This window comes from Podarcis liolepis (assembly GCF_965112155.1).
Source record: "Podarcis liolepis genome assembly, chromosome: 16".
Taxonomy (NCBI): domain Eukaryota; kingdom Metazoa; phylum Chordata; class Lepidosauria; order Squamata; family Lacertidae; genus Podarcis; species Podarcis liolepis.
In genome coordinates this window covers 42,808,576-42,829,408 of record NC_139567.1, presented here as the reverse complement: position 1 = coordinate 42,829,408, position 20,833 = coordinate 42,808,576, and the positions used below count along the sequence as shown (strand labels likewise).

Here is a 20,833-nt window from a genome sequence, read left to right as displayed (position 1 = left end):
AGTGCAGATTTCAGTTTTGGAAGAAGAAAGAAATCCGGGGGGGGGGGGTGCAGATCTGGAGAATATGGAGGGTGGGACAACTCAGTAACCCCAGTAATGATTTCACGCGGAATACGCAATTCTTCTGCCATCAGACGGACAAACGCCGACCCCGCATCAATAACTCACAAACGGTGTTGGCATTTGCCACTGTTTCCTTTGCCGGTTTTATGTTTGAATATTTCTCGCTGTCCGAATTCTGTGACCATTCACCAAAGTTTCCGGTCACACCTTGTAATAATAATAATAATAATAATAATAGTAGTAGTAACAGTAATTTAAATGCCACCCAATAAAAAATAGTAAAAACACAATACAGCATCAAACACTAAAATAATAAGGCATGGCTAGCACCAAATGCTTAAGCCACAAAAACCACACTTTGCAAATCCAGTTCAAACCCGGGTTTCGCATCTGGTACATAATAGCCTCAGCTGTGGAGACCTAAAGGTTGGGGAAGGCTGGTTTGTTTACTACGGTCAAGAACAATCCATCACGGTTCAGAAAAGCGGGGGCAATACGTGGTTAAGCTTTAGCTTTGCGTGTGGCTCGTGTTTTACATTCTGGCCTATTTCCGAAAGGAATGGCTACGGTGTTTGAGGCTTCCTTGTTTGGAAAGAAGGTGACTAAGATCCGAGGTGGGACACAACTGAAGTTTACAAAGTCGAAGGGAGAGGCCCAGCAGGGTCACCCAATAAAACGCTGATGAGCAGGAGGTTTGGGACAGTCAGAAAGGACTTCTTCACCCAACGCAGAAGTCACTATGGCTGTAATGGAGCAATGCGCCTCTTGGATGCCTTGCACCAAAGGAGTAGGAGAGGGCTGCTGCTTCTGCGCCCTCCTTCTGGGTTTCTCCTTGGGCCATCGCGGGGGGAATAGGATGATGGGCTAGATGATGATGATGATGATAATCATAATAATAATAATTTATTATTTATACCCCGCCCATCTGGCTGAGTTTCCCCAGCCACTCTGGGTGGCTCCCAATCAAGTATTAAAAACAATACAGTGTTAAATATTAAAAACTTCTCTGAACAGGGCTGCCTTCAGATGTCTTTTAAAAATAGGATAGCTACTTATTTCCTTCACATCTGATGGGAGGGCGTTCCACAGGGCGGGCGCCACTACCGAGAAGGCCCTCTGTCTGGTTCCCTGTAACCTTACTTCTCACAATGAGGGAACCACCAGAAGGCCCTCGGAGCTGGACGTCAGTGTCCGGGCAGAACGATGGAGGTGGAGACGCTCCTTCAGGTATACTGGACCGAGGCCATTTAGGACTTTAAAAGTCAGCACCAACACTTTGAATTGTGCTCGGAAACTTACTGGGAGCCAATGTAGATCTCTCAGAAGCGGAAGATGGAACGGAAGTAGCCAACATGATGCTCACCAGATGTGGTTTGGCCAGCCACTTCTCTTCACACCCAGCTAGCATAGCTTTTGGCCAGCAGTGATGAAATGGAAGCTTTTGGCCTCAACCAGCATGGCTTTCCTGAGGTTCTCTTCGCCCACGGATCAGCCAGAGCGGGGTTGCTTGTGGAAATTTGGTCCGTGGACCCCTTGCTTCCGTGGAGCCTGCCAGCAAGAGGTTTGTCTTTGTGAAGCCAGAAGCAGCCCTCCTTGCAGACAGGAGCTCTATTAACTACTTGAAATGAGGTCAGACAGTTTTCCAGGGTGGAAACCTTGCCCTGAGCGCTGCCTGTTCTCTCCAAAGAGTTTTAAATACATTATCATAGTTTGGGAGAAACTGTGTGGGTGGTGTGGAGCGGGGGGGGGGGGGCAAACAAGTTCGCCCAGTTCTTGAGTTGAGAACAAGCACATGGAGCTTCATGTATTGGGGGAAGGCACCATCGTGGGAGGGGATTGCTGCAGATTTGGGATATATACAAAATATTTTTTAAAATCAGCTACCTCTTAGGCATCCCCAGTGGTACCTTTGGGGGGTCCTGTCTGAATTCAGAAATTCAGGCTTCTGTTAATCTGAGATGGGAAGGAGCATCTTCCTCTGTTTTTAATTCCTGGAATTAGATGGGGCAGGTGTGCAAAGGCCCAATGCCTGGGTTTTTGTCTTGTTTTGTTCCAAGTGGAGAAAACATCACACACAAAAAAGGGTGTTCCTTTGCTTCTGATTGTGTTTAAAAGTGGGTTGCATCCAGTTCTATTCCTACTCAGAGAAGGCCCATTTGCAGTTAATGGACATGATTAGAATCATGGAATTGTAGAGTTGGAAGGGAACCTTAAAGGACTCGCCTGTATGGCTGTCCCATACGGGGCTTGAACCTGCAACCTTGGCGTTATCAGCACCACGCTGTATCCAAGTGAGCTATCCAGGCATCTGAAAGATTCCACTTCTACATTGGCAGTGGAAATCAGGCTTTGGTCTACCAGAAGCCTCAGGTGCCTTAAAGCACTAACTTCGGGCCTTCAAAGCACCCAGTCTCTCGATGTCATTGTGGCACCAGGTCATTGACATGTTTCAGATTTGGCCTGCAAGGCTAGGTCCTCATCAGGATCTGGCCTGTGGAACCAAATGTTCTGCCCCTCCCACTGCCCCCGTTGCTGTATAATATAATGATTATTTTAAAAATAACCAAACCTATACTAAATGGAAATCCTCCCTGCCAAAGCAGCACTTAGAAAATTAAGGTTGTGCTGCCGCAGATGGATTTGTCCTTGCCTAAAGGTGGATGCAAATGTTTCTTTGTTACTTAACAAAAATTGGATTTCTTTTCCCGTCTTGGGTTTTAGGAAAATTGCTGCGCAAGCTGTAATTATACTATTTTTATTTTTATTTGGGGAGGGTGCATTCAAAGATCTCACCTGTTTGTGGAGTGATCCCCAGCTATTTCTGGAAAGGGAGGTATAAATATATGAGGCCTTGATTATCTCGAGTCCTGTGATGAACCCCTTTAATTTCCCGTGTGGGAAAAATGGGGCCTGCGGGGATATGGATCAGAAAGTGGGGGTGCCACGGTTTAAGAAGGCTGTGACCTGTGGCCTCACGGAATGAATTTCATGGTTTTCTAATGTTTCCCTCCCTATGCATACATATCACTGCTTGCCCCCCACAAATAGGCTAGCCAGCTGGGGGTGTACAAGGCCTTCGTGGACAACTACAAAATTGCGCTGGAGACGGCAGAAAAATGCAGCCAGAGCAACAACCAATTTCAGAAAATCTCAGAGGTGAGGATTCAAAATATTGTCGTTTATTTGCTTGTCTTTTCTTCACATGGGTCAAAAGTGGCATAGACGGAGTTAATCCTGTGAGTGGGTCGGTATGTGTGTTTTACTGTATCCTCACAACAACCCTGTGAGGTTGGTCAGGATGGAGACACACTACACACACACACACACACGTTTGCCTAATGAGATTTTTTAATAGAGTAATATAGCCTCCCCTTCCTGCTCCAGAAAGAGAAAAGTCTTTGCCCTGAGGAGTCTACAAAGTAGGGCAGCTTACAAATCCTTTTGCTATACAAAGGATTTGCTGATCTCTTCCTTATTACTGTGCAGTAAACAGAATTGTGTATTTTGAAAAATGCAATGCAAGCCTGCCTGCCTACTGTCTGATCCCAGTTCTACTTTCTCTTGCTGGGGGTTGGCGTGAAAGGAGGGCTCCAAAATTTCATCACTGCCCCAGACATCTTTCTCCACTTTATACCATGTCTTTGCTGGCATAATTTATTCTAATCCCAAGATCCCCCAGGCATTGTGAAGAATTTGGATTTACTTCCCAAGCAGAGACAAGGGTCTCTGTTGGTGTTTAGGGGGGCAAAATTGTGACATGATTGACAAATGGAACCTCCTTGAGCAGTCACAGTCTTACCACCACCCCCACTTCCAAGAGTTAGCTTGTGAAACTGGTATAGCAGAGCAGCTGGGGGTTGTGGGTTTGAGCCCCATGTGGGGCAGAAGATTCCTGCTTCGCAGGGGGGTGAACTAGATGACCCTCATGGTTCCTTCCAACTCTACAATTCTTTGATTTCTGTGATTTGTGGGTGGCAGCGGCTGGGCTGAAAAGGGGACTATTTCTTCTGATCTGATGCTCATGATGTTGGGCAGTGTGAGTGAGGAGGCCAGCCAAGAAATGTATTTTTCTAGGAACCTTTTTGTCCATATCTGGTCATTTTAAAAGCTACTCAAATGGTTCCTTTTGTGTGTAGAAATTGCTTTGTGGAGTACATCTAAAACAGGTGTCTTCTGAGTTTAGATGAGGCAGGGGGTCCCCGGGTTGTCAATGGAGTCAATTCTTTGTTCTCTCTCTGCACTCTATTAATGACCCCACCACCACCACTGAAATTACTTTCTCTTGGGCTCAACAAACTTCAGAAATTGTGCCCCTCTTTTAAATCAACCCTTTCTCTCCAAATCCTTTGGCTTATATCCAATCTTGGTCTTACTCAGAGATATATGAATGTATGTGACTTAACGTAACTCCCCTAAGTCCAGTTCTTCTCTGCATAGGGTCTCTGCATAGAATTTAGTTGGATATAACTCAGGGGAGTAGAACGGTGTGCCTGTGTATGACCTCAGCTTGCTGGCCAGGGTCCTCTCTGCACATCCTCAGAGGCACTCTCGTTCTCTGTTTTAAAAAACATTTTTGGCATACAAAGGGTGCAATCCTTGGGAATTTAGAAGAGGAAAAGAGACCGGATTTTAGAAACCTTGGGTGAAGGGGGCTGTCTCCGGTACAAAACCTACTCACTGAAATTAATGGACATGGCTAATGTAGGCTCATTAATCCCAGTGGGTCTACTCTGCAACCCCGAGGATGCAACACTCACAGGGGACCAAGTCCCATTGAACTCCATGAGATTTACTCCTGGGTAAGATGTTTGCAGAATGGCCCTAAAGGTGGCCTCTAACGGTTCTTTCCCCTCTCGGCAGGAGCTGAAAGTCAAGGGCCCAAAGGATTCAAAAGAGAGCCACACCTCCGTTACCATGGAAGGTATCGATTTTATTGCATGCATATATTTTTGTAGGTGTGTGTGAGCGAGCGTTTAAATTATGTGGCATGCTCTTTTGTCTGACTCTCCAAAAAACCCACCCCACCATCCCCTGAGCCCATCAAAGGGTAGATACTATCCAATGCTGTGTGTGCATATTGGAGATACGGATCCCTTTGTGCTCTTATGGGGGGAGGCGGGAGGCAAGGGGGCTGAGAGGAGGGGTCTGCACCTTTTTACAATGCTGGCAGCGTCTTACAGCCCCTCACGCCCCCTTCCCTCCTCCTCCTTCTCCTCCCTCCCCTACAACTACCGGCTGGCTTTGGAGCTCTTTTCACCGACAGCCAGCGGACCGCCACCGATGGAGCCGGGTGCTAGCCATGCCGCAAGGAGGGTGCCATGGAGATTCTGCTCATCATCCGCTTTTGCTGTAACTGCACCTACGGTGGGGGTCTCCTTTCCATCCATCTCCATCCCCCTCCCCCATTTTTTAAAAAGAGCAGGTGGTGGGCAGGGCAGGAACGGTGTCGCTCGCTCGGGTCTGGGGTCCTCTCTCGGGGTGGCTTGTAAGGATTCTCTCTCTCGCTGCTCTCTTTGTCTCCACAAATGCCCCTCCAGCAACCAAGCCTTTGTCCTCACCGGTCCGGGTGCCGGGGAAGTGTGGAGGGGTCTTAGCACGACTCAGAAACCTTCCCCCCCCACTTTTCCAGATTTGTCTTTTTTCTGCTCTGCTTGGGAGTGCCAACTTGGTGATTTCTTTGTTCCTAAGCAATCCGAGGGCTGGGCTATTCTCTGTCGCTAGGTGTTCCCCCCCATTTAGTGGGAACCAAGGGACCAACACCCAAGGAAATATTGAGTCCCTATGGCAGGTGGGTTTTTTGGGGGGGTCTTCCACTGCTACTCTGTCACTATTTGCCCCCAGTTTCTGCCTGGTCCCGTTAGGGCGCAACTTCAATTGACGTGTGTCTTTGTGACCTCTGAATGCAGAATTCTCCCTGGAACCTGTAACAAAAGGCAGGTGGGGGTGGAAACACACCTGTCCTATTTTTCTCCATCCCTCCCACCCACTGACTCCCCCAAACCACCTCACATTTGCTTCATCTTTGCCCCATTCACTCGCCGCCCAAGGGAAGTGGGGTATTCACCTCCCGCAATTGCCCCCTAAATGTTTGCTCCCCCTCCCTTCCAGGCCTTGTAACCATGGTGACGAGCAGGGGGGCTGTGTTGGCGACCACTATTTTTTATCATGGCCACCTTTATTGGGGTGCTGGACCCCAATTTTGGGCATTTCCTAGGACTCTTTTCAACATGGGTTTTTACTTTTTGCTTTTCAGGGGTGTTATCCAAAGTGACTGATTTGGGGGTGTCAAATTGTCAATTTCCTTTTAACCACCACGGAAGAGGGTGGAGGTGGAGGAGGAACAGCGTTTTACCTGCCCCTTGTTACTAAAGGCGATATAAATTCTGTCACCGCTCCTATACGCAAATGTGTCCCATTGAAATGGGGATCTGTTGCACCCGTTCCCTTTGGGGTGGGGCGCTTCCTCAAGAGATGCCCCTGTTGGGTTGGCATGGGCACGGGTGGTTGGGTTGTGGGGATTGGGCACTCTGCTTTGTGAGGGGGCGAGGATGAATTTCCCTATTTGCGTCCATTTCAGAACGAGACCCTGCTGTTCCCTTCAGCTTGGGGAAGTGGCTTTGAGCGGGGAAAGGGGGAAATCCACGATGTGCGTCTGGGCTGGACTGGAGCCAAGCGCACAAACATTTCAGGGAGATGACTGCTCAGCCTCCGCCTGCCTTAATTCTTGACTCGGACGGCAGGTTTTGCTGCCCGCTAGAGGGCAGCAAATTGTCAGTTTTATAGCTTAATGGCAGGACTGGGTTTGGGGTTTGTGTGTGTGTGTATTTTTTAATTGCTATGAGTTCCGCATGTGCCATTTTGTCCCGGACATCAAAATTCTGTGGGCCATCCTCAAGGAGGCGTCCCAGAGAGACACGAGAGTTTTGGGATTCAGCCGGGAAAGCTCTCTTTAAGCTGTGTCCTTGGCACTTGTCTTTTTTTAAAAAAGAAAGGATGATGTAATGTGGAATTCAAGGAGGTGAAATGAAACAATAGTTTTCCAAGCACTTAGCCACTGTGTGAGCGTGCAAAACCGCTTGATCTGTGTCATTCTTCCAAAATGTTTTTTTAAAACCACGCTTCCGTAACCGAAGCAGAAGTCTGAGGAAACTCCCTGTGCCTGTACAGTATTTATTTCAGAATCTGACGTTAGTTTCAAATGCTTGGGCACACCCACCCAGATAGTATTAAAGATCATAATTTCCCCTCTTCTTGCTCACACTTGCAGTGAGAAGGGGTGTGTGACACAGAGATGAAGCCTCAGGAGCTCTGCAAAAATGCAGAATATTTTTTTTTTTTGTGGGAGACAGCTGGTGTGGTCTGGTGTACAACCTTTGTTTTTGAGGTTCTGCCTGTTTTTCTTTCTTTTCATCTCTATTTTGACGCTGTTTATTTGATTTCTTACTTAAATTTGTATACAGCCCTTCATCCGAAGATCTCGGGGCGGTTCACAGCACCAACCCCCACTTCCCTTCCTTTTGTTATATAATGGGAAAACTCATTATTCCACCCATTTCCCATTGGGAAAAGGAAAAGATAGAAACTTTGGGGCCACCCTCTGTTAGGCTCTGTTGACTGGGCTGGGTTTCAGAGAATGCCAATAGGTTTTTTGGGTGGTTAGTCAATAGATGTGGGCCTAGAGCAGAGTGGGAAACATCTGTGGGGCTCCAGCTCCCATCATCCCTGGCCAGGGCTGATGGAAGTTGGAGCCCCACCAGATTTGGAAGGCCGCATGTCCCCTAACCCTGTGCCCCATCTCTGTGGCACTGACATGCACTCCCCTTTTGCCTCTGTTTAAACCAGAGGCGTGGTTGGGCGGCCATGTTTGCTCTGGGTCTGCCCCCTTCCCTAGCTGGGTTTTGTCCAGCTAACTGTTACTCGGAGTAGACCCGTTGAAATGAATGGGGCTTTGCTAGTCATGTCCATTGGTTTCAGTGGGCCTGCTCTGAGGGCAGTGGGCGTTGGCTACAGCCCCACGTCCCAACGTGGTTGGGCGGCCATGTTTGTTCAGAGCCTGCCCTCTTCACATATGAAGCGGAAGGGACTTAGTTTGGAAGAGCCAGTGTGGTGTAGTGGTTAAGAGCGGTAGTCTCATACAGTGGTGCCCCGCAAGACGAATGCCTCGCAAGACGGAAAACTCGCTAGACGAAAGAGTTTTCCGTTTTGGAGGTGCTTCGCAAAACGAATCTCCTATGGGCTTGCTTCGCAAGACGAAAATGTCTTGCGAGTTCCTGCGGGGTTTTTTCCTTTCCCCCCTTTTTCTAAGCCACTAAGCCGCTTATCAGCTGATCCGATAAGCTGATAAGCCGCTAAAAGACGCTAAAAGACGCTAATAGCGCTAATCCTCTAATCTGTCAATGGGCTTGCTTCGCAAGACAAAAAAACCACTAGACGAAGAGAATCACAGAACGGATTCTTTTCGTCTTGCGAGGCACCACTGTAATCTGGTGAACCAGGTTCGATTCCCCGCTCCTCCACCTGCAGCTGCTGGGTGACCTTGGGCCAGTCACACTTCTTTGAAGTCTCTCAGCCTCCCTCACCTCACAGAGGGTTTGTTGTGGGGCAGGAAGAGAAAGGAGAATGTTAGCCGCTTTGAGACTCCTGAAGGGGAGTGAAAGACGGGATATCAAATCCAAACTCTTCTTCTTCTTCTTCTCTCTCACACACAAAGACACACCTTGACGTGTGTGACGGGGCAAGGCAAGGTTAGGCCAGAGATGGTTATGGGTGTGGTGGAGTTCAGCGCCCTTTATTTGTGAGGGGCACGTGAAGAGGCAAAATGGCTGCCAGCGCCATGTTTGCTTTTGGCCTATCAGTTGGTCTCCTCCACATGTTTTGGACTCCAGATCCCATCAGCCCTCACTCAGCACAACCAATGGTGAGGAAGGATGGGAGTTGTAGCTCAGCAAATATCCAGTGGGAATAATAATAATAATTTGTTACTTATATCCCACCCATCTGGCCGGGCCTCCGCAGCCACTCTGGTTGGCTTCCAACAGGATATGAAAAACACAATAAAACATCAAACATTAAAAGCTTCCCTAAACAGGGCTGCCTTCAGATGTCTTCTAAAAGTCAGATAGTTTTTTTATTTCCTTGACATCTAGTGGGAGGGCGTTCCACAGAGCAGGCGCCACTACTGAGAAGGCCCTTCTGTTTGTAGACAGGTGGCATGTGCTTTATGTGGTTTTTAGCAATCCCAAATCAGTCTGATCACAGAGGTGAGAAGTGAAACAGGAATAACAAAACATTGAAGCCACAGGCAGCAATGTTGTTGTTGTTGTTAGTTTATCACCCTATACCTTTAGATCTCAGAGCAGTTCACAGCATAAAAATCTGCAAATACATAAATAAAAACAAAGACAACCCAATAACCCCGCCCCCCACACAACACATTTAAAAGGATGTCAATCAGCCCAAGGCCTGGTTGAAGAGGAACGCTTTTGCCTGGTGCCTAAAGGTATATAATGAAGGTGCCAGACGAGCCTCCCTGGGGAGAGCATTCTGCAAATGGGGAGCCACCACAGAAAAGGCCCCGTTCTCATGTTGCCACCCTCTGGACCTCTTGTGTTGGAGGCACACAAAGAAGGGCCATTTCCAATGTCTCATATCAGAATAGACCAGGTTTTTCATTTATTTAATAAATTTGAACCCTGCCTTTCTCTGAGGGGAATCCCCCACACAGCTGAGTTCTACAAGAAGCAGCGCTGAGATAGAGGAGGAGGAGGAGGAAGAAGTTGACAGGCAGGGCCACTCAGAGGGCTGGTTGAGTGTAAAAAGGCAGGGCAGTTGGGGGCTGGCTGAGGGCAGACTGGAGTTGGTGGGGCAGTGCCCTACATGTGGCTGACGCACATTGTGGATACAGTGGCTATTTTGTGTGGCACTCGCCGGCTTACCTATCTCTCTTTTCCTTGCTTATAGCGCTGCTGTACAAACCTATAAATCGAGTGACCCGGAGCACTCTTGTATTACACGTAAGTATAGTTTTTGCTTTTCACCTGTTGCCGTCACATGCCAGCGCTCCAAAATTCAGCCGGTCTCACGTATGCGTATGTAAGAGAGCAATTTGTACAAAACCAAGGAATCCATTTGCCTCTTTGCTATGATCAAAACCTGCCCATATTTAATCCTTGCAAAAAATATTTTTTTAATAAAAACAACTACCATCTCAAGGTGTAGCCCCAGAATAGACCCTATTCAAATGGAACCCACAACAAAATGTTGCAGTATAGAGCAACGTTTTGCCAGCTCCGGGTGCCAGCTGTGCCCTTTAACCGAATATGCCATTCCTTCCCCCCCCATTTTCTATACCCCCACCAACACCACACCAACAGATATTTGGTGTTCTGTGGCTACAGAACATGCTTAGTCCGCATTAGCCTGTTTTTTCTGGGTTCTTTCCAGATGAAATCAGAGCAAAATTAAATGCAGAAGTGCGGGCACTGATAATGTACCTAACTAACCGTGGCAGTTTGTAAAACAGTTTTTAATAACATAGACATTGTGGCATTGGTCAGACAGTTAACACTTGTCATAGTAGAGTCACAGAATTGCAGAGTTGGAAGGGACCGTGTGATTTAAAAAAAAACCCAGCAACACCTTTGTCCTGATCCTGTCCATAAATGATAGCATTAAACCTCTTGAGAAATAGTAATTCAGTGGTTTTACACTGCAAAGTTAAAAAACGGCCACTTTAAGTCATTAAAAGGGTGTCCTCTCTTAAGTCACCTTTCTTCTTTTCTTTTAAACCAGGGGTCAGCAAACTTTTTCGGTAGGGGGCCGGTCCACTGTCCCTCAGACCTTGTGGGGGTCGGACTATGTTTTTGGGGGGATAAATGAACAAATCCCTATGCCCCACAAATAACTCAGAGAGGTGCATTTTAAATAAAAGCACACATTCTACTCACGCTGATTCCTGGACTGCCTGCAGGCTGGATTAAGAAGGCGATTGGGCCGGATCCAGCCCCTGGGCCTTAGTTTACCTACCCATGTTTTAAACAAACAAACATGTCCTGGAAGGCCAACATGTCTTCACCACTGGCTTTTGAATCTTGCCATTTTAAGATGTGTTACTCAAAGACTCTTATAGCACCATAAAATCTAACATGGCTCACTTTCTGGAAAGTCCCATAATGCATTAAAAAAAAATAATTAAGAAATAACACATCTGTAAAATCTCAAGGTCCATTCTTCTCCTGCTGCACTAGGATCTGCTGAAGCACACTCCTTCTGACCACCCCGACTACCCACTGCTCCAAGATGCCCTCCGTATCTCTCAGAACTTCCTCTCCAGTATCAATGAGGACATTGACCCCCGCAGGACGGCAGTCACCACCCCCAAAGGAGAGGTAAGCGGGAGGGGATGAAGTGGGGTGTGTGTGAGAGAGAGGGGCCTGAGAAGCTTCCAGCACTGAGAGGCTGGCATAGCAGTAAGAGGGGGTGCCTGGAGGGGGGCATATTTTGAGAACTTAGGAAGAGCCATAGGAGCATATTAGCTCAGTATTGCTCAGTATTTCTCTCACCGGAGGCAGCGATGCCCACCAACCACGATAGCATTAGAAGAGGATTACTGTCAGAGTTTCAGCAATTTGTCAAGGAGCTGTCAAGCGAGCCCAGGTTGACCACAGGGCAGGGAGGCACCGGAGGCACGGAATGCAATTAGCTTTTGCATAACAGAAACTAACAACACAGCAGAGCTCCTGTGGCTGGTCTCAGTGCAGATGGAGATGTTTTGAAACTGACCACTGTCCCCGCCCTTCCCCTCTAGCCTCTCACTAGAGGATCCCTCCCAGGCAGACTAATAATAATAATAATAATAATAATAATAATATATTTATACCCCGCCCATCTTTCTGAGTTTCCCCAGCCACTCTGGGCAGCTCCCAATAGAGTGTTAAGAACAATACGGCATTAAATATTAAAAACTTCCCTAAATAGGGCTGCCTTCAGATGTCTTTTAAAAATAAGATAGCTGCTTATTTCCTTGACATCTGATGGGAGGATGTTCCACAGGGTGGGTGCCACTACCGAGAAGGCCCTCTGCCTGGTTCCCTGTAGCTTTGCTTCTCAGAGTGAGGGAACCGCCAGAAGGCCCTCAGTGCTGGACCTCAGTGTCTGGGCTGAACGATGGGGGTGGATACGCTCCTTCAGGTATACAGGACCGAGGCCATTTAGGACTTTAAAAGTCAGCACCAACACTTTGAATTGTGCTTGGAAACGTACGGGGAGCCAATGCAGATCTCTCAGGACTGGTGTTATGTGGTCCCGGTGGCCACTCCCAGTCACCAGTCTAGCTGCCGCATTCTGGATTAATTGCAGTTTCCAGGTCACCTTAAAAGGTAGCCCCACGTAGAGCGCATTGCAGTAGTCCAAGTGGGAGATAACTAGAGCATGCACCACTCTGGTGAGACAGTCTGCGGGCAGGGAGGGTCTCAGCCTGCGTACCAGGTGGAGCTGGTAGACAGCTGCCCTGGACACAGAATTAACCTGCGCCTCCATGGACAGCTGTGAGACCAAAATGACTCCCAGGCTGCGCACCTGGTCCTTCAGGGGCACAGTGACCCCATTCAGGACCAGGGAGTCCCCCACCCCCGCCCACCCCATCCCCCCAAAACTAGTACTTCTGTCTTGTCAGGATTCAACCTCAATCTGTTAGCTTCCATCCATCCTCCTACAGTGGTGCCCCGCAAGACGAATGCCTCGCAAGACGAAAAACTCGCTAGACGAAAGGGTTTTGCGGGTTTTGAGCTGCTTCGCAAGACGAATTTCCCTATGGGCTTGCTTCGCAAGACGAAAACGTCTTGCGTTTTTTGCAAGTTTGTTTCCTTTTTCTTAACACCGTTAATACAGTTGCGACTTGACTTTGAGGAGCAACTCATAGAACACTGTGTGGTAGCCTTTTTTGAGTTTTTTGGCGATTTTTGAAGCTTTTCCAAAACTTTTCCGACACCGTGCTTCGCAAGACGAAAAATTCGCTAGACGAAAAAACTCGCGGAACGAATTAATTTCGTCTTGCGAGGCACCATTGTACTGCCTCCAGTCACTCACACTGGACATTCACCACCTTCACTGGTTCTGATTTAAAAGAGAGGTAGAGCTGAGACGAAGGCTGCGTCAAGGGGTGAACTCCTCCTCTGGGCCTGTCTGGCCCATTGCTCAGTAACGTGCAGCAGGACTCTCGAGTGGGGTGTCAGAGGCAGAGGAGAACTGGGGAGCAAGGTCAACCTCTGACCCCTCTCTGTCTGAGTTGGCACTCACACTGTGACTCTCAGCCTCTACCCCTGTCCTGGAAGGCACTCCTTTTCCTGACCCCCACCCCCTTTGATTGCCCACACCACCACCCCGCTTCCTCCACCTCCCAGCTCGTCCCTTCTGCAGACTGTTCTTCAGTGTTCCACCAGCAGGGTCCAGGATCTAAGTCAGGGGTCCTCAAACTACGGGCCGCGGGCCAGATCTGGCCCGCCAGGGTCCTGAACCCGGCCCGTCTGGCAATTGCAGAACCCACTGCGCACAAAAAGGAAAGCGGCGAAAATTAGCAACAATTCCATCCCCGGCGTTCCAAAAGGTTCCTCGGCTTACATGCGCCAGTCGAGGAGGTCTCGGAGGGGAGATGCGCAACACCGCTGGGCTGCTGGGGGAAGCAGGACAGGGTTAGCTGAAGATATGGGTAGGGAGAACATGCTGGGTGTTGCAAGGATCCTGCCACCGCCACCGCCACCCTTCCCCTATAGGAGAAAATCTATGCCTGCTTCTCCCTCCCTGCTCCTCCGGTCTACCTAAGTTAGTTCCCTCGCAGTTGTTCCTCCTCCATATCCAAGACCTTGGAGGGGGGCAGGTTGGTTGCTGGAGAAGGCGCTCCTTTTAATATATGTTGGTGTGGCTGCTTGCTTGATCGCCTCTCCCTCCCCGAAGGTCGCCTCGCCACAAGTGGCACGGATTTGTGGAGGAAAGTGGGGGATGGACGGACAAGGGTGTCGAGATAATAAGGCATTTCAGACAGTGCTGCAAGTAATTGGGATGTGGGCAAAACTCAGTGTTACTCTGCGTAGACCCTTTGAAATTAATAGACCCAAGTGACTCATGTTCATTGTTTTCAGTAGATCTACTCTGAGTGATCTGGCAAACTGGCATTGGCTACCACCCATAATCTAACATTTTAAATAATGTATTGCTTTTCCTGTTTTATGTGCACTACAAATAAAATATGTGCAGTGTGCATAGGAATTCGTTCATATTATTATTTTCAAACTATAGTCTGGCCCCCAACAGTGTCTGAGGGACAGTGAACTGGCCCCCTGTTTAAAAAGTTTGAGGAGCCCTGATCTAAGTCATCGTCTTTTGCCCTTCTTGGGCAGGCAGCTGCCACCACTCATCCAGCCAGTCTCTGACCATTACACTAATTCACAAGGATAAAGCTACTGAAGGCTGTACGCTGCTTCCACTTTTGGAGGCAGTATACTGGGGAGTTGCTCTTGCGCTCAGGCTCTGCTTGTGGGCTTCCTTTGGGGGCATCCGGTTGGCCACTGTGAGAAGGGGATGCTGGGAACTTGACGGGCCACTGGCTGCTGATGTTCTTACATTCCCTTCTTCCTCCTCCTCCTCCTCCTCCTCTCACACGTGCTTTCCTCTTTTGCTGTCGCACCTGCAGACGCGGCAACTGGTCAAGGATGGCTTCTTGGTGGAGTTGGCCGAGGGCTCCCGCAAGCTGCGCCACGTCTTCCTCTTCACAGACGTCCTTCTCTGTGCCAAGCTGAAGAAAACGGGTGTGGGGTGAGGCCCGGGGGAGGTCTAGATGAGTAGGGAAGAACAGGGCACAGGGTGGGAATCCTGACCTTCCCTTGCACTTTGTCCGTAGCAGAATGATTATTTAATTTCTATACCGCTTAATATATTTAAAATATCCCTAAGCGGTATAACCTGGAGTTACTTCCAGGGATTGAATCTGGGAGCTTTTGCATGCAGACAGTGTGCTCTGCCACTGAGCAAATGTTTGTTCTTTAAAAATGAAGTTAATACCCCAATCTACATGGTTCTGAAGAAAAGGGTGCTTCAAATGGGAGTGTAGCAAACGGCCTGGTGCTGTTTGTCGATCTAGCTTACTGTTCTCTGTACTAACTGGCAGTGGCACTCCAGGGTTTCAGGCAGGAAATGTTTTCCAGGCATGCTTAGAGATTCCAGGGACTGAATCTGAGACCATCTGCCTGGAGGTGCTGCCAGTGAGCTTCATATGTTCCCCTAGAAATAAAGTCAAGATTCCAGTCCTCATGATTCTGAATTGAGAGCTGGTTTAAAAAGGAACATTGGAAACTGCCTTATACTGTGGCGTCTAGTATTGTCTGCACTGACTGGCAGCAGGGTTCCAGACAGGGCACAGTCGCAGCCTTATCTGTAGATGCTGCTAGGGGCTGAACCTTCTGCATTCAAGGCAGATGCTTTGCAGCACTGAGCTAGGGTCCTTCCACTTGGCCTGTATAGTTCCATACTGTCTACACTGGCCGGCAACAGCTCTGCAGGGTCTGGGGCAGGAGTCTTTTCCTCGGCCTGCAGTCCAAATGGGGATGGGGCCGTGTGGATCACTGGGGTTGCCCAGAATGAGCTCTTTGTCTCCTTCCCAGGAAACACCAGCAATATGACTGCAAGTGGTACATGCCCTTGGCCGAACTGGTGTTCCCGTCGCTGGAGGAGTCGGACTCCTGCCCCCACGTCCATGCCATGCCCGACCACGACCTGGAGGACATGAAGATAAAGATCTCCTCTATGAAGAGCGAGGTGCAGAAGGAGGTATGCCCTGGGGCAGGCTAAAAACACCCTTGCTGAATCATATGGAAAGGTCCATCTACCTCTACCCCAGTATTCTGTTTCCAGTGCCTTTTGGAAACTCCACCAGCCGGCTTTGAAGACAGAATCGCTTTCCAGTCATTGGATTCCTGCACTTAGTGACTTCCCAAATTTATATCTGAGATTGCAGTATAGCTAAGGAGGAGGCCACAGGATAGAGGCCCACGGATCTTTTTCTAAGTGCCCCAAAGAGTGTTTCTGTGAGAGACTGAGTTGTGGGGAGATCTGAGTGACTGGGTGGGATATTAATTTGGGAGAAGAAGTTTGGTTTTCTCTGTCTAGAGATGATTTAGGGACTGAGGAACAGAGACAGTTGAATGGATCTGGAGCAGGAACTCTTGGGGAAATTAATTTGAGGGGGGTAAATGATTTGAAGAATTTTCTCTAAGGTGATTCGGATGGAAAATTAGTTGATTTTGTTCTGGGTATTTTATATATATAATATTTATTCAAAGTTTAAAATTACAAAAAGAAAAAAGAACAATACAAAATACAAAAAAGAATACAACAATAACAGAGAGGGGGAAAAAGAAAAAGGTATAAAAATACATTCAATTAAAATAAGAAAAAAAACAGATTAAACCTTTACATAACTTTCTTCCTTTACTTATTTCCTTGACCTCCTCATACCTCCCAATTTTTTATTCTAGTTCAGATCATTTTTTCAGCAAATCCTTCCAGATTTTGTTCTGTTTTGAGAGTTAAAGCCTAAATTTGCATCTATTCAGTTATTTATTTAATAGCAGTTATAATCTACTTAATATTTTAAAAATCTCTAGGTGGTGTGTAGTCTAACAAAACCCCAAACAATGTACAGTATCATTAAAGCAAGAACATAAACACAATCTAAAACTACTATTATTAGTAATGATTATCCACCATTCACCCAAAGGTCCACGGGCAGGTTACAACAACTAAGACACAATATTAAGACACATTATTAAAAGTCGTTTATAAATGTGAATAAAAGAAACCCAGAAGGTTCTAACACATGAAACAAGGTCCAATTTTATGAGTCAGGGGGAAAGCTTGGGAATAAACATAGGTGTTAGCGTAATGTATTAGCATGTGCATATTTTATGCAGATTTGTCTCTATGGACTCCTGTCCCTGAATCTTTTATGTGACCCACCGATGCCCCTGGTCCCAAATGGAAGAGAATTGTGTGTCAAACATTGTTCCTTTTCCTCTTTCCCAGAAGGCGAACAAGGGTCAGAGCCGAGCGATGGAACGGCTAAAGAAGAAGATGTTTGACAACGAGTTCTGGCTCCTGCTCAACTCCCCATCCATCCCCTTCCGGATCCACAACCGCAATGGGAAAGTACGGACAGATGAGTCGTGCCCGGGTAGGGGTGGGGCTGTGGGCGGGAAGAGAGAGGCAGGCGTCTCCTCTGATTGGCAGCTGCTTTCTGGGGTCCCGGGCAGAGAAGGGTCTTTACAGTTGCCAATCTTTTATTTTAATTGGACCTTCTGCATGCAAAGCAGGCGCTCCACCTCTGAGCGACAGCCCTTTTCCTAAATCAGCAGAGCAAGATCCCAGTCCTCATGGTTCTGATTTAAATAAGTACGTGGGAAGCTGCCTTACACTGAGTCAGGCCACATTGGTCCATCTCACTCAGTATTGTCTGCACTGACTGGCAGCAGCTCTCTGGGGTTCCAGCTCTGCCTGGAAATGCCACTGGGGATTGGACCTGGGACCTTCTGCAAGCAAAGCAGGTGCTCTGTCACTGAGCCTCCCTAAAGAACATAGGAAAATCTCTTAAGTTAGGACAGAGGTTATATTTTCTGAGAATCCTCCGGAAAAACAATCTCTCAAAGGACCTGTTGATGGCATTTTACCATTGTACTGTGGAGAGTGTATTAACTTATGGTCTGTGTGTGTGGTTTGGGAGCTGCACAGTCAGAGAAAAAACAATGCTGTCCAGGGTTTTAAAGACTGCAGAGAGAATAATTGGGTGCACTCTTTCCACCTTGGATCAAATCTACACTTCCAGGTGTCATAAGAAAGCTGCAGAGATAGTGCGGGATAGCGCACACCCCGGAAATGATCTCTTTCAGCTTCTGCCTTCTGGAAGAAGGTACAGGGTTATTAAGACTAGGACTAGCTGCCTGAGAAACAGTTTTTATCCAAATGCGATTTTGGTTTTAAACGCAGTGTAAGGTAGTCTCTGTGGGAGTATATTGTATTTAATTATGGGGTATCAGAGTTTTTAGGGTGCTAACCAGGCTGGGATAGCAGGCTTGTTGGTTTTGAATGTTTGATGTAGATTTTTTCAATTTCGTTGTTCTGTATGGGACAATGACAATCAAGATTATCGTATCGTATCGTCAGGCTATCTGTCCACCTAGTCCAACATTGTCTTCCCTTGACTGGCAGCAGCTCTCCAACAGAGAAGAGTCTTCCCCGTGATTGCTACCCCCAGCTGCTGCCCAAAAACTCTGATCTTCCTCCTCTTTGTGTGGGCCATGTACTTTCTCTCTCTCTCTCTCTCTCTCTCTCTCTCTCTCTCTCTCTGCTCTTTGGAAGGCAGGGAGCTCCTATGTTTGCCACCCAGGCTGAGCACCATCCTGCTTTTCTTCCAGAGCTACCTGTTCCTGCTTTCTTCTGACTACGAGCGAGCAGAGTGGAGGGAGGCCATCCAAAAGCTGCAGAAGAAAGGCAAGAGATTCTTGTTGTGGTAACACCTCGCCCTTCACAACCTGGCAGTGCCCAGGCTGACCACTAGCATTGCCTGAATGCCCAGTTCAAGAAGGGAGTGGAGGGCTTTGGGGCCTGAGGCCCCAGACCCTTCCTTCCATGGCTGGCTTCCCAAAACCCCTACAGCTTTCTTTGGCCTCTGGCTAATCTGGTGACTGGGGGGTCACCTGGATGGGGGTTTCAGGGACCAGTTTCTCTAGACTGTTGGGGGTTTGAGGGAGGGAAAATAAGGTAAATTTATTTGCTTAGCCATAAGCCATAACCACAATACTAAAACATCCATGTAAAATAAAGTCCAAAGGGGTCATTTCATGTATACTACAGCAGAAAGCTGGTTTCGGCTTTTAAACATATGCTGAAAACTAAGAATGCATCTTTCCACAATAGTTAATGGATGTCTGATTTTAATTCTTGGAACGGTTTTTATTGTATGCTTTTATCCATTATTGTAAACTGCTTTGATATTTTTCAATGAAATAGTGGCATATAAATATTTTTATAAATAAATATTTGACGGGGTAATAGTGCATTAGCCCTGGATTTATGCTAGGCTGTCCATACGCCATTCTACTTTATTCATTTATTCTGCAATGCTTCCCCAACGTGACCACGTTATTGCCATCCGGAGGGCCACAAAAGTAAGACCTGAAATAAGCTGTTTGCGGTATGAAATGTGAACAAGATTTCAGCAGGAAGCAGCGGCACACACAGCCATTCGAACTGAAGCAGAACGTCTGCCCCAAAATATTTATTTATTGCATTTATATTCTGCCTTTTTCTCCGATGAGCTCAAGGTGGCAGACATGGTTCCCCACCCCTATTTATTCTCACAACAACCCTGTGAGGTAGATTAGGCTGACAAAGGCAGTGAGCATCATGGCCAAATGGGGATTTGAACCCTGGTCACTCCCAGGTCCTAGTCCGACACTCTAACCACTACACCTTGCAGGCAGATTTGCAGGTAGCTGACCGGATGACATCACGAGGACCAATCATCACTAATGGGCAATAAAAAGGATGCCCAGAGGGACCCTTGGTGGGTCTCCCCAGTGTTAACTCTCTGCTGCCCGCTGGTGACCATCTCCTGCGGAAGCAACCAGAGATCCTTTGTAATGCAATGTGTTTGACATCATACTGAACTGTAACCCACAAATTCTTCTCTGTGCTAAACCAGCTTCTTTTATTCCTGCACGATAGATCTCCAGACCTTTGTGCTAAGCTCTGTGGAGCTGCAGGTCCTGACAGGGTCGTGCTTCAAGCTACGCACCGTCCACAACATTCCTGTCACCAGCAATAAGGACGGTGAGTGATGCCTTTGCCCTCCTCCTCTCTCCCCACCCCCTGCCCCCACTACCACTTGGGTGCCTTCTGCTTCATTGTGAGATGGAATGCCCTAGAATTAGTTGGCAGCACCTTCCATTGGCTCTGGCGCCACCTACTGTCAGGCTCCCTGCCTTCCACCCTACCAGTCCCAGTGGGCACCAGCTGCCATAAAGCAATGCTGTACACTTTTGCCTACAGCCAAGTGAAGAAATGCTCCAATTTCTCTGTCTTCCCCTCTATTTCCCCCTCGCCAAGATTCTGCCACCATCAGAAGTAGAAGAACCACACAGCTCATGCCAGTTTGGGTACCAGTCCAGGACCTGCCCTAGCAACAAAGGTTGCTGACATGGTGCCCAGCCATGTCCTTACGGGCCACATCTCTGTGTTTACGGGTTTACATCTCTGTCCCACCACTAGATGCCGCCATGTATATAAGGCTGTGTCTCTTATCCCGGCAGTGTGTTTCTGAGATTCCTGATAGCCTTCCTGTGTTCTCTGTGTTCTTCTGTCTTTGTTTTTATTATTATTATTATTTAGCAGAGGCATAGTGGCATTTTTTTTTAAAAAGTTTGTTTTATTCATTTTTATAGAACAAACAAAACATGTAATGTTCAATTAACCTTCATCCAAGGTGTGAAAGAAAATCACATTAACAGTTTGGGAGGCGCTTTCTATACCAATGAGATTTCCACTGTGTGGTGGATTATTTTCAGTGGCATTTACAAGCAACAAAAACTATCTTTTAAAGGAAAAAGATTATGAAAATATGGTAAACTGTTTAGAAATTCTTTTGTTACAGGTGAGAACTAACATTAGGAGTTTTGTGGAGTGTTTTTTTCTGACCCCATTAAGAAACCCAAGGAAATCATTTTTG

General features: G+C 47.5%; 1 protein-coding gene across 4 annotated transcripts in view; it reads left to right on the top strand.

The window, feature by feature from the left end:
- Positions 1–20,833, top strand: part of ABR (ABR activator of RhoGEF and GTPase) — a 119,396-nt gene that overhangs the window by 62,522 nt on the left and 36,041 nt on the right. For 3 of the 4 annotated variants that reach the window (XM_083479809.1, XM_083479810.1, XM_083479811.1), the window contains 9 exons: positions 3,112–3,219; positions 4,924–4,984; positions 10,024–10,076; positions 11,310–11,450; positions 14,750–14,871; positions 15,717–15,882; positions 17,137–17,259; positions 18,522–18,597; positions 19,834–19,938. In XM_083479809.1, coding sequence (XP_083335935.1) covers positions 3,112–3,219; positions 4,924–4,984; positions 10,024–10,076; positions 11,310–11,450; positions 14,750–14,871; positions 15,717–15,882; positions 17,137–17,259; positions 18,522–18,597; positions 19,834–19,938 — 955 coding nt within the window. Of the gene's footprint in view, positions 1–3,111; positions 3,220–4,923; positions 4,985–5,366; positions 5,428–10,023; positions 10,077–11,309; positions 11,451–14,749; positions 14,872–15,716; positions 15,883–17,136; positions 17,260–18,521; positions 18,598–19,833; positions 19,939–20,833 lie in introns of those variants that run through there. The other variant, XM_083479812.1, reaches the window with a different exon arrangement.